Below are 15,747 nucleotides of genomic sequence, written 5' to 3'. Positions count from 1 at the left end.
CATGTACCCGAAGAGTTGAGCTCTCATGTTACAGCAAACGGTATAATGCAGTCACACTGGGCAGCACAGCCCTGCGACAGGAACATGCCATTTGGAGCACATGACCTGAAAAAGCTCACAGTAGGTAGTTCTCGTTACCCCCGAATATAATACACTAAAGCTGTAAGCTTTATACGCCCTTATCCTCATTATTGTCACTAGCGACAATAGGTGCCCCAACTGAGGTTGCATTACACAAACAAATGATCGCGGATTGATCGTGTGTGGTGCTTTTTCCCGGCTTTACAAGCGCAAAAGATCGACCTTGACCAGATCAGGCTTTCAAGGGAATTCTAGTACATGTAATTAAACATATCAAACAACAAAATTACAGCTACAAAATGTTGAAGGCCAGTCAAAGTCCGAGGTCACGGACACAACCTCCTCGGCCCCACTTACTGCCGAGGTGTACACAAGCTCCCGACCCTTGCGACTGCATCACCCACCTTCCTAGGACCAACCAAAACCAAATCGGTCATCAGTTTGGAGACAACATGTGCAGTACCAAGGCCCAAGGTTCTAGGTAGTGAATTCAATTATTGCATTGGCATGAGGACAGGGTCTCCAGGGGAGTAAGGATGTTCACAAAAGAAACAATAACTATCCGAATCTTCACAGCCTGAATGCATAATACATGGTGATTGTATCTACACTCATGAAATCCATGTTCATTAAGGCAACATGACAATGGCTGCCAATTCACCTGTTAGCGCGAGCATGGCCGGCCTACCCCACCTTCACATTCCTCAAACGCCAACCTCGGTTGTGAGCGGCCCCAATTCCCCAAATTGTTGGAGGCGCCGAGGCGGCGCGCCAACGCGACTAGGCGGCAACGATGTAGACAACGAAAGGACACAAACTCAAAGCCGACATCGCTTGATTACTGAACATCTCATCAACAAAACCAGCGTTGTATTTCCGTCCAAACTTTGTGTGAACCACAGCAAGGATCTACCATATGACAGCTCAGGCCGAATTACTCAACATGTCACACGGTTCTATGGCCAGCACAATGCAGGAGCAAGTTGCGGTAGACGACCTGGGATCAGACCATTTCACCAGTCGCGTCGATCCCGCCCGCATGGGAAATAAGGCAAATATTGCCTACGGGGGCTGTACCATCAGCATCGGCGTTCAAGCGGCATGCAGCACTGTATCACCCAAGTACCTGCTCTATTCGGCGACGGGCAACTATTTAGGCCCGGCGTTGACAGACCGCAAGCTCAAATGTGCCGTCCGACGAGTCCGCGACACGAGAACATTCGCTACTAGATTGGTCGAGATCAGCCAAGACCAAGACGATGGCAAATCCAGGCTCTGCATGATCATGTTGGCCGATTTCCAAGTGAAAGAAGAGGCTTCTCTTCTCGTGTACTCTGCGCCGCCATCAATGAGCTACTCACCGCCTGAGAAGTGTCTTACAACGCAGGAGGCAACTGAAGATAAGGTGCGGAGGGGCGTCGTGACAGAAAAGCTGGGGAATCTGTACCTGGCTACCTTTGGTTTCAACAACCGCTTCTTTGAGACCCGCGGCTGTCCGGAGACAGTTGCACCGAACAACCTCTACGGCATGGCCAAGACTGTCAAGACGCCCCAGGAAAGTCTTGACTTGACATCAAAGACATCAGCTGATTGGTTCCGCTGCCGCCATTCCCTGGAGCGACTCCAAGATCGGTTCTCGGCACTGGGGTTCATCCTGGACGCAGCTCTGTCCTTCATCCCCCTGACCCACAGCAGCAAGTTCCTCGATGACGCCGGTCCTTGCTCCTCACTAGACTTTGCGTTGAGGTTCTTCACTGGAGAAATCAACCTGGACAACTGGCACCTTAGAGAGATGAAGACTATCACTGGCAACGACGGCCGAACTTACACTGAAGCCCGACTTTGGGATCAACAAGGGAACATGGTCGCCACCATGAATCAGCAATCTATCATGCGACCTCTGAAGAAGGACATTCAAGCCGTTCTCTGAAGGCTTCCAAGCCTTCAGTATGTTAGGCGATACAGGAGTGCGGGGTTTGATGCTTTTCGTTTCTTGTGGCGAAGCTTATTGCTAGATGGGATTAGAGTTAGAATACTACTTATTACAATTTACCCAAGAGAAGAGAGGCTTATGTGGCGTGAACGTATGCTGTACCTAGAGACATTACGTTGATTCAAACTTACACAATCATTCAAGGGACCTCAATACTTCTGATTCTTTCGATGCATTATGAACGGTTAAAAGGCTGCAAAATACTTACTTCGTCGTGTATGCCAATGGCAATGCTTACAATTCCAACGTGTCTACCTATTTTGTGAAAAGGTAGCCCTCATGACCTTACTTTAGACGTTGAAGTGCCATTGTCAGGCACTATTGTCTCCCAATATACTTAGTAGTTGCCAGACGATCGAGATGTCTTTCGAGTGCTTATGTGTCTCAGATTCAACTCCTGAAGTGCTGCACTCATGCCTTGGGAATAACTACATGGGCTTCGGAACCGCCATCGAATTTAGATCCATGACCTTATCTCCAGAATTGCATGACTTGATTCCAGAACCAGCATTTTGTTACGTGGCAGTAGCTTCTCGATTACTGACTGGCCTGAATCACACTAGCTTAGAGAATCGACTGAGACAATGGATCGTATTCATGTCAGGTCAACTTACGTCATTGTCTCGTTTATTTCCCCGCTTCTGCTACAAAAACTGCCAGTCTGAGGTTTTCAATGGGAACAGTCAATGGAACCAGCTTTACGGCCGCACGAAAACGGTGCGAGTGCGACGCGGGCAATCACCTTGCTACATGTGCACGCAACTCCTGCATGTTTGTGAACGCGATGTTTGGGTGACCATTGAACCAAATCGATGTTGATCCCCACTCGTTGTTTCTAATCAAGTTCGATGATAGGTCAGAAGCTTGCGACCTTAAGACAGTAGCGACGTACTAGGATAGTTGGAGATGCGGATGTTGTCTTCGCGGCTGCGTTGAACGAAGCTCAAGTACCTGCCACAGTTGCCTCGGCATATTATGTCGATATCGGGGACGATCCGTGGCGATCTTCTGCTCATCGAATCATTCTCCCATTCCGGGACTCGGCTCACACCGTCAAGTTTGTTCCAGTCCCATTCACTTCTTGCTTCCTGACAGAGATATTCATGTGTGAACTATGAGAACCGGATCTAAAGGGTGTGATCAGCATGATACACGAGACCACACTTTCTGCATCCTTCCTACCTGTAGTACCCGGCCGGTTCTCTTCAGTAACAGTTCGCATCTCACTCGATTCCCCTCGACCGGAAGCTTGCATCTGTGGACCGTGACTGATCGACGCACCATCACATGTAAAACCTCGTTGTAAGATTTTCAACGTCGCTCAAGAGAAATGAGGCTTCTTCTGGCATAAGTTGTTTCTTATCTTATGGCTCAGTACCTCTGAGCAAAGTGTGACAAGAGGGCGCATCCAACCGCCTGGACGATTACTGGCGTTTCAACATGCCGCATCGGGGATTTCATTGGCGGCTACGTTATCCGGCTCGTCTCTCTTCGTGAGGTTCATCGAGATCTAGTCCCCGCACTTGAGCCTAGAGAATGAGAAAAGGCGCGGCTACTATTATATCTCTCGTCTGGAGGAGACAGCGATATCGATACTGGCGCAACTCAGTGGTATAAAGTCGCCGAGGTTTCCCTTGATACCAGCTTCACTGCTATCAGAGCATGCAGTATCATCCACAAGTAACATCAAACACCTCTATTAGATCACCTATTTCGTACCTCACAATGTCCAGAGTTCGTCCTTCTCTCCAAGATGTGTGCGACCGGTACACGTCTGGCGAGGATCGTACTACCTTAGAGAATATTGTCAGAGCCTTCCGAAGGCTTCAGCAACTTGATCCAAGTAACGAAGACTCCTTCTTTACCATTGCTGGGTATCATGGAGAGCCATGGATGAAGGAGAACCCTTATCCCGGCGGATCGACTTACGACGATTGGCGGGGAGGTTACTGCCAACATCAGACGGTATTGTTCCCCACTTGGCATCGAGCATACCTCCTTCGGCTTGAAGACGCCATGCGTCGAGCTGTTCCCGATGCTCCAAGTCTAGCCCTGCCATTTCTGGACGAGTGCCGGCCTTTCGACCAGAACACTCCCCTCCCTTGGATCTTGACCACCCCGACTTTCGACCTTGATGGAGATAATACGAACCCACTCTACTCCTACAAGTTCCAGAAGGGAGTTGCAGACAACCACGAGAAGCCATCAGATGCCCAGCGTTACAGCAAGTCAACGGGATCACAGACAGCTCGTTACCCGCTTGCGGGTGTCACTAGCTTGGACGGAGAAGACCCCGCTTCGCATGCCAGAATTCTCAACGGCAACATTGCAGCCTGGCTAAACGGAAAGATCCATATCGACGGCAAGGCGTCGCCAACGTCAATTCCGGACACAGTCTCCATCGTTTCGAGATACAAGGCCAGTCTTGATGCACCCAATTACACGCTGTTCTCCAACAAGGCTTCCAGGGGCGAGTGGCTTCGTAATACGAAAGGCTCACTGGAGAGCAAGTTCCATACTTCTCTTGAAGATCCACACAACGCTGTTCATCTTGCCATCGGAGGTTTCTATCAAGATGGGGAAGAGAACGCTAAACCTGTCGAGGGTGCCCATGGCGACATGGGAGAGAACGAAACCGCGAGCTTCGACCCCATCTTCTTCCTTCACCATGCCTTCATTGACTATGTCTTCTGGACATGGCAAGTCAAGCACGGCCTTACCAAGCCGGGTAGCCTGTCAGTGGAGCCCAACATCACAGCGGGAACACTCAGCGCAGGTAGCCCTGTTCTCCCTCCGGGAAGCAAGTTGGAGATGAGCAGTCCTCTTGCACCTTTCTTGAAGTCCGGATGTATCAACGACCCTGTGTTCTACACTTCAGACGACATCACCGACATCAGCCAGTTGGGATACATGTATGGCGAGGGTTCCCTTGACCTTCTGACCAGTGGGCCCGTTCTGGGCGACCCTGAACTTCCACTTGTCGCTGTCGCCCGTGTTAGTGGCATCAGCACCACAGACCACGAGGGTTCGTTTGTCATCCGTACCTCTGCTAAGCTTGCCGACGGTAGTGAGGTTGAGATCGACCGCGACGCAATTCTCAGTCGATGGGTTCTCGCAAATTGCAAGAACTGTCAGAAGAACAAGCTTGAGACGTACACTTACATCCCCTTTGGCGAGGATCTGATGAGGGCAATTGGAGCTGAGACTAAGGAGGACATCCACAGCAAGCTCACTGTCTCTGTTCAGACGCGCGGACAAACTGCACCAGTCAAGAACTCATTCAGTGCTGTGCAGCCTTTGATCGAAATCTTTTAGGCATCTGTTGACTGGAACCTGTAATGTGGAATAATTAGCACTGAGGGTATACAAAGCTTTTCTCGATAGGTCATCCTCAATAGCTCACCTTTGTCCAAATCCAAGAAGTGTAGAACTTGGTTCATGACATATACTGTAATATTGTCATATCAGTATCAAGCTAAGTTGCCTGATACTCTGGAGTCTGAGAGAGAACATTCTTCGCACTAGCAGCAAAGTACTTATAGATCAAGTCTGAGGGTATCAATCACTCCATTCTTCGTTAAGACACTACGCTAATACAGAGACTACGGAGAACCTAGACGTCCAATCCAAGGCCCTCACACGTTGTGATGATGCCTTCTCTCGCACCTGGTGGTGTAGTACAAACCTGCAAGTTGAAAATGCATTTTGTGGTGCTGTCAACAGGCAGGATGTCTCCAAACGGATACGTCAACTGCTTCCCTCCGGCAGCATCGACACATTCAGCCACTTCCTTGGTGACAGTCTCCTTCTTTAATTGATACTTCTCAGTCAAGAGTTTCATAAGATCCTTGCGCCCAATGGAGTTCTTGTGATCCGAGCGTTGGATGAGAATGTACTGACGCCAGCGGCCATCAGGATCCTGCGAACAGAGCTCGGCTTCGGTGTACTCTGTGCACTTTTCGGCGAATGGCTGTGAGCGCAGGACAAAGACCTTCTGGGCTTGCAGGGCAAGGCCAATCGTGTAGAGTTCCAAACTGCGCGTCATCTCCTTCTGCATGTCACCCTGGGTGATATTGCGGCTGGTTCCGAGGAACTTTCCGTCGCGGATGATCTGGAAAATACCCCCCGTGACGTTGACTTGTGCGTCGATGGTGGTCTGAAAGCTGGATGAAACGGCAGACTGCCAGTTTTGGACGACCTTGCCTAGGGAAGTGGCAACATTGCTCCAAGAGAGAAAGAGGTTGGTGGGCTCAGGGGCCTTGAGATTGGTGGACACGAAGCTGGAGGTACTGCCGACGGCGCCGGCAACGGTGCTGAGGGGACCAGTGAAGGGGATAATGGATAGCACGCCAGCGAAGACACGGGTCATGGTTTTGAGGTCTGTGATATCGTCCTTGGGGTTCGGGTAGAAGTCCTGGACGATGCCCGGGAGAGTGAGGCTCAAGATGCTCGAGGCGAAGGTGATGGCAGTGTTGAGAGAGTTCATGTAGCTATTCCAGTTCTGGACGGCAACGAGAGCGTACCACCCGGGCAATTTGACCGGAGAACAGGGTTGGCCGGCATTACAGAAACTGTCGAGGCCACTATCCTGGGTATTAGTGTCCAAGTTTTGCAGATAAAGTCATGGAGTTGAGACTCACCAGAAGAAGTTGGGTGCGCCGAAGGAATTGGCAAAGTTTTGGACAGCGTTGTGTTCTACCTTGCTGACGTTGAAGGTCGTCCATTCAGCAAGGAACTTCTCGATTTCGAGCTTCTTCCATGTGTCTTGGTTGAGAGCCTCAGTCTTGCAGTCTACAGAACCAGTATCTTGTGGCAGGGGGGTCGCGATAGCGCCAGTGTAGGCCAAGGCCAGAAGGAGTTGCTTTGCTCTCATTATGAGAACTTCTTCAAGAAGCACTCGTAGTGACACACAGAGAAGATGTAAATTTCAAAGAAAAGAATGTCTAGGGCAAATGAATGAGCCCTGGTTAGCTAGAGCGAGCCGAGAGAGTGTATAGATGAGTTTGATGAGTGTAGCGAACCTCTTCTTCTCGCCGCAGCTGACCCTGAGGTCTTATACATCTCGAAAAGGCATCTTTCTGATATCCGAGAACAAGGCCGACCTGCTCCTGAGCTGAAGACTGATCAGTCATCTTCCAGTCATGCATGAATTGGGTTGTAAGTCGGCGTGGTTCTCCACGTGCCGCCGACTCGCGCTCAGTGGGGCCCTTAACCTGGAACTACCCACCAGCTGCTATATCGGTGCGCTTCTTAAGACGTCGAAGCATTAACGGCAATGAGCAACAGGTACGTTTTGAAACGAGGGCTGCCCACCGTGTTCTCTTGTACACCTCTTAACAGCCTTACGGATCTTTTCTGCATCCCCGGAAAGCGAAGTAGTTTATTTGAGTCTCCTTGTAAGGCCGGTGCGGAGACAGTCTCGCCAAGTCTCGCCAAGTTTTCAGCCGGTTCGTTCCAACTTCCATCACCACAGCCCTGCAAGTGGCATTAAATGGAGTCGTCCAGTCTAAAGATAGGATGGGTTTAGCTTTGATTGAAGGAGGATGCTTCTTCTCGCCCAGCTCGCTTACCGTCTAAGGGGCTTTGAGTTCTCATGAACCCAGACGTGACGTACGATAGATTCAAATATGAATGAATACCACTCAATGAAGTGTCACTAGCGCCTGACACCGTGATTAATCACTTTGACTGTCAGTGGCAAGGTGGAAATAATGATGTCTTTCCTGCTCCTTCTTGACGCTGGCGAAACCTAGTACCTAACTATCCTCTGGTCCTTTGGTGTTAGAAGCCGTTTGCAGTATGGTCGGAAAGCGTATATCGAAACTAACCGCTGGCAAATCTCAGGTACACTCTGAATAGGGCATGATACTTCTCAGCCATGATCACAGTCAGGCATGACCTTCCAAGAAGGACCCATATTCTGTCAGCTCAAAGTTCAGGCTATAATCTTTAATCATGCCAAAACCAGGGCCAGGAGGGGAATTATAGAATGCCAAGTAAGCACCCATTTCTAAAGGCTGTGCATGCCCCTCTGACCGCCCAATTCCTAGGTCCCAGGTGCACTATCGATAGAGATCGAAATGAAGTGGCCCCAGCAGGGTGCGGCCTTTGGCCTGGCGACATCTAGTCGGTGCCATCGGTTCACTTCGTGGTTGCTTGAAAGTCTTGGGTGCGAGCCGACCTGCCCTATTTTGTCAGGCCTGACAGGCAACTACTGACTCGTGAAAAACAGTTCAAATTGGATGAAGGTGTTCGCCGCCGGCTGTTTCATCCGCTTGTCAACTGAATGTTAGTGAATGTGCCTGCCAAGATGTAGCACCCGCTGCTCGCGTGATCATCTCCTAATTGGATCGAAAGAGACTTAAATACGAGGATAACCAACATCTTTTAGTTCCATGGAATGTGAATGGAAGAATACGATCCCGCCGGCTTGTGCAGCCGAGCGGCACGCCAAGGCCAACAGCGGAGGTCTCGGCTATAACATGAAACGTGGCCAAGCTGCCGTAGACCCTACGAAGTTTTCTATTCTTTTGTAAAGTGTTGCTAAATTCAGATGAACTCACTATTTAGATCAAAGAGTCCCGGAAACCTCAAGAAGCTATCTGGCTTGTTTACGTGGCATTTCCGATTACTGCCTTCTATGTAGCCTTCCAGCACCCTCTCCGGGCAACCGGGCAACACGGTACTCCGAAGGATCCGCGGTGGACCCACACCGGCCCGGCCTCTATTCTTCGGAGGTTTTTGCCGCGGGCAGCAGAAGTTTGTGGACGGTCCAGACCCCAGATTCCGAGTCAAGACTCGTGCACTGAGCAGCTGATCTTTACTAATGATGTCACGCTCGAGAATAGTAAGCCCGCCAACGCAGCGGCCAGAGTCTACAAAAGGCTTTCGCAACATGCAGTCGACTGCAGAAAACAGTCGAGAGGTATGCCAGAAGAAGGAGATTAGGCCATTCGGCTTTGTGTTAGAGTCTATGGTAAAGCAAAAGTTTGCGATGTCATCTCGTATTAGCCCACTGCCTACACGGTTTCAAGGCCTCAGATAAGTGGTCCAACTGGGAGAAATACTGCCTCGAACATGTAAGCCCATACTCCCAAGTAGATCACGAACACAGACCGCTTGAGTCAGACGGTGAGGTTGCATTTGTTTCATTCAACTGGCACAGGATTCTGCTCATTACATTTATATTATCAAGCGCCCATGGTACCCTTTTGATTTCCACCTAAGCCTAAACGCCAATAAGTACGCGGAGAGTTCGCTGATAGCTCAACGGTCCCGTTATAAGATTACACACTAAAGATTATCCTCTGCTCTTTGACCAGAGGTGACTCGAGAAGTCGAAAGTTCCAAGATTCAGGAATGAATCAGGAGGCCTCTACACATACTTGACTATCATCAGTTCGATGTACCGCAAGTACCGAAACCAGCCTGGCAACCACTACCACAGTGGTCTGTCGTGGCACCGCACCATCCATACTGCGAACAGCACGTCGCGCCAGGTTCGCTGATGCAAGTGGTGCCACCCTGCGTGGTACCACAACGCCCGTTGGTACTAAGAGGCGGAGACGTCGTGGTACCAGTGGCCGCGGGCGCAGAGCTGGTTACGGACGGCGAGGGTACGGCTGCAGACGACGAAGCGGAACTGACGGGGGCGGGAGAGCTCGATGCCCCGGAGATCTGGCAGTTGCCGTAGAGAGGCTGGCATGCTGCACCGCAGTGGTCGGCCGTGTTTCCACACCAGCCGGCGGATGAGCAGCAGGTTGCACCGGGCTCGGTGAAGCAGGTTGTGCTGCCAAAGTTGGCTCCGCAGCGGCCGTTGGTGGAAGCGGGAAGAGTGCCTGTTGGGGCGGCGACGCTTGAAGATGTGGCAGTCCCTGTGGCTACGCGAGTGGTGGTGCCGGTGGATGGCGGGGCATCGCCGACGGAGCGGTACCAGTTCTCTTGGGGGTCGTCGAGACATTCACCGACGGTGACAGACTTGAATCCGTTGCGGAATAGGGACTCGAGCATGTGGTCTGTGAGGTTATAGACGCTCTGATAGACAGGATCGTGCTCGATCTGAAGCCACTTGGTGGTGGCAACGTCCTTGCCCTCGACGTTTTCGTCCCAAATATCTTTGGAATCTTGGATGAGGTCGGCGCTGTCATGGAGATATCCCTCGGTGTCGAGGTTGAAGTAGGTGATGTGGTAACCCAAATCATTGAGATAGCCCTCGCATGTAGCATCACAGGCTGAATAGGGAGGTCTGCATTTGATTAGACACAGAAGTTTCATACTTGATCATGATCACAGTGAGCGTACCTCATGTAAGTAGGGAAGTATCCCAGCAGGTCAGCAAAGGCGATCTCATTGTAGATCATCTGGTTACGGAACTTTTCGGCGCTGATAGTAGTGAGCCTCTGATGAGACCAGGTGTGGCTGGCAATCTGGTGGCCCTCGGCAATCATGCGCTGTAGGAGGTCAGTCATTGATCAAGGCTGCAGGATAGATGCAGACAAACCCTGATGAGAGCAGGCCAGTTGGTGGTTGGATCATTTATCTTGCCCTTGCCCAGGTTGTTACCGGTAATGAAGAAGGTTGCCTTGGCATTGTATGCCTGCATGCACGTCAGCACGGCTCATTGATAGTCACGTGTTGAAGACATCGACATACCTTCAGCTTGTTCAGCAGATCCTCGGTGTAAATGTAAGGACCATCGTCAAAGGTTAAGGCGATGTCACCATAGTGCTCGCAGTGGTAGATGGCCTGACCATAGGGGACAGAGCCGAGTCTGGTACGGGGAACATTCGTCGTATCTGGTCCATCGGGGCGGATGTTGGCATCGCACGACGGACCATACTCGATCATGCACGAGGGAGCCGAGCAGTAAAGGTAGCCTTGACCGCACCACCTGTCGCATAGTTAGACTTCATGAAAACCTAGCTGTCGTGCGCAAATCACAACTCACCCAGCACTAGAACAACAGTCGCTTTGGTCGCAGACCTGATTGTTATAATCAGGACCGCACCGACCATCAGGGGACTGGCGCTTTTCCAACCCTGAGGCCACAGGCTCTGGCCCGGCATGGACTGCGCGGCGCTGGACTGTCCGACGAGCTGCAGTGAAGTCTTGCAAAGCCCTCCTCCCAGCCATGATGTTTGGGACGGGCTGCTCATCGCCGCCATGGGCACCGTGGGCAGCAGCCAAGCCCAAGCTGACGGCAAAAGCGAGAGTTGTGAAATGCATTCTAATGGAGGGTCAACTAGCCAGTCGACACGGCGAGAGAATATGTGTGGTAACGAATGGGCTTCCCCGAAGGTTAAAGCAAAAAGAAAATGGCGCTTAGCGAATGGAATTGGCAGAGCAGAGTTCAATAAAGAAGAAGCCGAGCCAGATTGGGACAATGTACACGATGCAGCACTGCACTCGACAACTTAATTACACCGTAGTCCGGAAGAATAGCAAAGCGGACTAGACGGCTCGGGGCCGGCCATTGTTATATAACGCGGAAGCAGATGCGTCTTCGGGTAAGTAGACTAAGTAATAAGCAGCCTGAGTATGGGCTGAAAATGCAACCTTGACCTGGCGTGTGAGCGATCGGCTACTGCAAGCTGGGCCAGTGGATGGCCGCCCAGCTCCAAGCAGAGCAAATTAAACAGGGCAGATCAGCCCGGGCAGTCAACAGCGCAGAGACATAGTGGCCGGCTGATATTTCGCGCGTGGTGCTGGTGTTGTCCAGACAGGCGCGTGTGGGATAGCTAACCAGGAGCAAGGGTGCCTTGCAGTGAGCCACTTCTTGGTCCATGGTACTCTCTACCGGCACATGGGGCTATTTTAGTCACCTGCTTGCTTGTATCGACTAATACGAGCTGAGAGAGGTCCATTCTGAAGGGAAAAGCAACAATGTCGCTGCGCCGAGAGCACATATGGGGATGGCTCAAGTGCAGATGGCTGAATCAGAATCCCGAGCAATGGGCATTCAACCCGACGGCAGGGAAACGTATTTGCTATTCCTCTTCAACACGAAAGTCTGCCGGGGCGCCACTTGGCTGTCCTCGCCTTCAGTTTTGGAGCACGCTGGCAACCTGGTGTATGTTCTAGCGACTTGGCACTTCGGGTTCATGAGGCTGTATGGTGCGTTGAGAGAGCCCAGCGCTGACAATATTGGAATAATACATGGTGCTATTGCGTGCCTGACTGGTGAAGTGGTGTACAAAGAAGAGTCGTTTTCGAGGTACAAGACTGTGCCGGAGGTCAGCCGGTATGAACGCCGAGGCCGATCAAGGTCAGCTGTTGTGGGGTAGTGAACAGCATAAACGAACCGTTGAACAGCGAAAAGCAAAGAAGACATCGGACAGAATGAGAGAACGAGATGCAAAGACTTTCATCCTCGCTCGTACGGACACTGCAACGTGCCTTTGCTTGCCCAGCCTTGCCTTGCAGATCGACCGAGCAACCAACGTTGCGATAGATAATAGCATGATAATTTTTCACCTTTCGGAATCCTTCGTTGGGTCCGTCGCCCTATTGCCTGTACGACTGACGCGTGTAATCGTTGGTCTGTGGCTGTTCGATGGAGAAGGCTCCGTCACCGTTCACGAATTCTCGCGCATCTTCTCATGTAGGTGAGATGGGCAGGATGAACTGTGGATGATGAGATGCAGTCACATTTCTCTAGCTGGTTAGTACCTTACTTGGGGGTTAATAAGGTGCCAGCTAGCACTAGAGGTGTGAGGAGAAGCCAGCCATACGCGCGACGCGAGGGGGAAGAAGGTGGATGAGAGGTGGATGAGAGACGCGGGAGTGAGTGGATGAGTGAGTGAAAGTGCAGTGAACCGGGGGCGGAAGGCGGGGCAGAAAGTGGAAGAGTGGAGCAAGAGCGAGGGGGGTGTTCTTTTTGGCCTTAAGAGAAAGTGAATATTTCGAGGTAGCATCATGCGATAACCGAGTGAGATACCCCCGTACCCCTTTATGGCGTTGAACCCCGCTAGATGCAGCTTTACCCCGCGGTGAGCCAAGGTCTACCAAACGGTGCAAAGGTAAGCAGAAGCCAAAGCAACGCGCTCTCAGCGTCTGCCACGTCCCACAAGCGCCCCTGGCCTGCCGAATTATTGGCTTGGCAACACTTCGGTGGGCTGTCATTGTCCTTACTCCTTTGTAAGTTGCGAGTTGTAAGCCTACAGTGACATTCCCCTCCTCTTGAAGATGCCTGGCTGCCCTGGAAGTCGGGACCAAAATGTTCTTTGCGCCCCCGGCGGTACTAGGTAGAGACGGGATTCATGGTGCTTTGAGTGCATCTCTACCGGGCGATGACAGCAGCCAGGGGTCTGGTGAGGCAAGCATTCTTGGTTGAGCTCTCGACATCCTCTTGCCGTTCTTGAAGCTTCATTGTCTTCTTTTGGCTTTACTCGGCCGTCTGCGTTCACCGTCACCACCAGCATGGCCATGGTCGCCGCTGGAGCCTCCTGTACGTATCAGGTTTGATCTAGCTCTGATGTGACTCTTACGGTGGCAGGCAAACAAGAGACCGGCAAACACCCACGGCATCCCAGCTATGATGCTTCCCAAGAATCCCAAGTCAGTGTCCTTCATGTCGGCAGAGGATCCGATGCCGGGTTGACAGCAACATCGGCCGCCATTGAGGCGCCTTTTAGGCAGTTGACTGCTCCAGTTTCGTGCAGACACGGGTTTGCCCAGACTTTAGAGACAACCAACCATGCTCCTGTTTCACCAACTCTTTTCCCACTTCTCCAGCCTCCGTCTTCCCTGTCATCATCGGGCACAGCAAAGGTTCCAAAGTCTCAAGAGAGGAAGGGAAAAGGCCAGATATTTTGTCAAGTTTCTTACGGCTCAAAAATTCCATCACGGCACCGCTGACAACGGATAATAACAAGCCCAACTTCCGAGCTTGGTACCGCTCGTCGGATTGCGTGTTGTGTAGGATGTCTCCTCCCCCCTCCCCGGTCTCCCAACTCTGTCAGAAGGATATCTCGCTTCGCCCAATTCTGCACACACACACACCACGCACGATGCAATGCTGCATCACGGCACAGCTGAAGCTTCGTGCAGTTTTTGGCTCGCAATTCACCGCATCGGGTTGTGCTCGCACAAAGTTGGGTAAAAAAAGGTACCAGAATCGCACATGCTTACGTGAAGGAGGAAAAAAAGTTTGTGTCACCTTGCAAAGTCCGGTTGTTCCCAGCCATTACCTGCTGCCGCTCACCCGGCAGTCTTCGGATTCGACCTTGAGGCTGATGCCAAGAAGCTGAGGGGGGTTGCGATGCCACTGACGACGGTGGCATGGAACGAGGTCGACCCGTTGAAGTGGCAAGGACTCCGAAATGGTTCTACTTCCCCTCTGTCTAACCCGTATTTTCAAAGCCATGTCGGGCCTGACCGTTGTGATACGCCAACCACTTTGTCCAAGACATTCCTATGCCTTGCCAGGAACGACCAAGACACCCTACCGGCCATCGGGCATTTGGTGGTCGGAATACGATGTGATTCAAATGAGATGAGGGGTAAAACAGGCGAGTCTCAGGCTTTTCCGGATAGCACTTAGTTGCTAGAAGCTCGTTTTTCTCTACAAATGTAGTAAGCTCGACTGTTTGTCAGACTCTGACGAGAACTGTCGGGATAATGCGCAAATTAATATCTGCGGTTGAGTGGGAAATCTTGAAAATCTCTCAAGGACTGATGCCGTTTAGCGGGGTCTGGGCACGGGGAACGTTGGTTGGCCTACGTACGTATAATGTTTACCCGGCCTCACTGGCTTGGGTCCCCGGTGCCCTCTACTCAGCAGAGTCTATTGTGAGCACCGATGAGGGGAGCAAGATCGACATTTCGGGGCATTATGCGTTCATCATGGGAGAAATGGATAGGTAGATCGCGGTCCGGATGACTTCCCCAGGTGGATCTCCCATGGCCTTCTCAGCTTGTGTCCGTAGTGTACTTAGCAGCCACACATCCTGGCAGGCAGGCAGGCGCTCCTAGGCCCAATGTGATCGATGCAATGGGGGAGGGGGCAGATTTCGAATGACTGACTATGTGTAAGACACTACCGTTGTCGCTCTATTTCTCGACGCAATTCTACGACCCCCCCGCGACAGAAACTGTTTGCTGAGTCAGAGGCCATAATGTAGAGAATGTCTAAGAGGCGGACGGACATCACCTCCGTCCACCCTCCCGGGCACGAGGCACTGTGGATCGATGCCGGGCGTGGATCGATGCCGGGCACGGATGGCGAAGTGACACCCGGGCGCTGTCCCAGTGTTCTAGTGCCGGCGCTTCTTACAAGCTAGAATCGTGGGCATGAAGCCGTCACGATCTTCTATGATCTACCGCTATATCGGAACGCAAAAGCCCACGCCCCCCTTGGCTGGGACTACCTACAGGCTACGAGCATGCCTGCCGATGCTCACCATGGGCCATGGCTACCTCAATACCAGTCCAATACACTAGTTGCTGCTAGGTCCCGTGGTTAATGCGATCTTGGGCGGCGCCAGCGCTACTCCCAGAGGTCCCCACAGCGGCCCGGATACGGGGCCTTGGTGCTATTCCCGCCTTTCACACCACGGACATCGCAAGTCCCGGGGTTGGGCCTGAGAAGCACGGTCCAGAACGAACTGTGGTAGGGCAGAGCGAACAGCGGAGGGGATCATCATTGTCCAGTGTGTTTCGCCCAGGAGCTCTTG

At 51.8% G+C, this 15,747-nt stretch overlaps 4 protein-coding genes across 4 annotated transcripts; 2 read left to right on the top strand and 2 right to left on the bottom strand.

Annotated features, from left to right (window-relative positions):
* The first annotated feature begins 905 nt into the window (after positions 1-905).
* On the top strand, positions 906-2,134 carry HER10_EVM0012745 (acyl-CoA thioesterase II). Its single transcript, XM_035482131.1, has one exon. The coding sequence runs from the start codon at positions 998-1,000 to the stop codon at positions 2,009-2,011; it is 1,014 nt and encodes a 337-aa protein (XP_035328638.1). The 5' UTR covers positions 906-997; the 3' UTR covers positions 2,012-2,134.
* Positions 2,135-3,195: 1,061 nt separating this feature from the next.
* On the top strand, positions 3,196-5,435 carry HER10_EVM0010656 (uncharacterized protein). The gene has a single exon (XM_035480109.1). It carries the CDS (start codon positions 3,737-3,739, stop codon positions 5,387-5,389), a length of 1,653 nt encoding a protein of 550 aa, XP_035328455.1. The 5' UTR covers positions 3,196-3,736; the 3' UTR covers positions 5,390-5,435.
* A 252-nt stretch (positions 5,436-5,687) lies between these two features.
* On the bottom strand, positions 5,688-6,947 carry HER10_EVM0007777 (uncharacterized protein; the record flags this gene model as incomplete). Its single annotated transcript, XM_035477322.1, has 3 exons — positions 5,688-6,564; positions 6,598-6,657; positions 6,715-6,947. The coding sequence occupies 3 exons, from the start codon at positions 6,945-6,947 to the stop codon at positions 5,688-5,690; spliced, it is 1,170 nt and encodes a 389-aa protein (XP_035328205.1).
* A 2,522-nt stretch (positions 6,948-9,469) lies between these two features.
* Positions 9,470-11,492, bottom strand: HER10_EVM0010720 (polysaccharide deacetylase; the record flags this gene model as incomplete). The annotated part of the gene is made up of 5 exons (XM_035480172.1): positions 11,022-11,492; positions 10,727-10,964; positions 10,575-10,670; positions 10,376-10,524; positions 9,470-10,319 (listed from the first exon to the last, which is right to left on the bottom strand). Exons 1-5 carry the CDS (start codon positions 11,297-11,299, stop codon positions 9,470-9,472), a joined length of 1,611 nt encoding a protein of 536 aa, XP_035328462.1. The 5' UTR covers positions 11,300-11,492.
* Between the last annotated feature and the right edge of the window lie 4,255 nt (positions 11,493-15,747).

The sequence above is a fragment of the Colletotrichum scovillei genome (assembly GCF_011075155.1).
Source record: "Colletotrichum scovillei strain TJNH1 chromosome Unknown Contig00010, whole genome shotgun sequence".
Taxonomy (NCBI): domain Eukaryota; kingdom Fungi; phylum Ascomycota; class Sordariomycetes; order Glomerellales; family Glomerellaceae; genus Colletotrichum; species Colletotrichum scovillei.
The sequence above is the reverse complement of the archived record's forward strand: the minus strand, read 5'-3'. Positions and strand labels throughout refer to the sequence as shown.

Bases quoted from the DNA above. Each gene is read 5' to 3' on its own strand.
- HER10_EVM0012745 (XM_035482131.1), top strand. From the start codon at position 998: ATGACAGCTCAGGCCGAATTACTCAACATGTCACACGGTTCTATGGCC.
- HER10_EVM0010656 (XM_035480109.1), top strand. From the start codon at position 3,737: ATGCAGTATCATCCACAAGTAACATCAAACACCTCTATTAGATCACCT.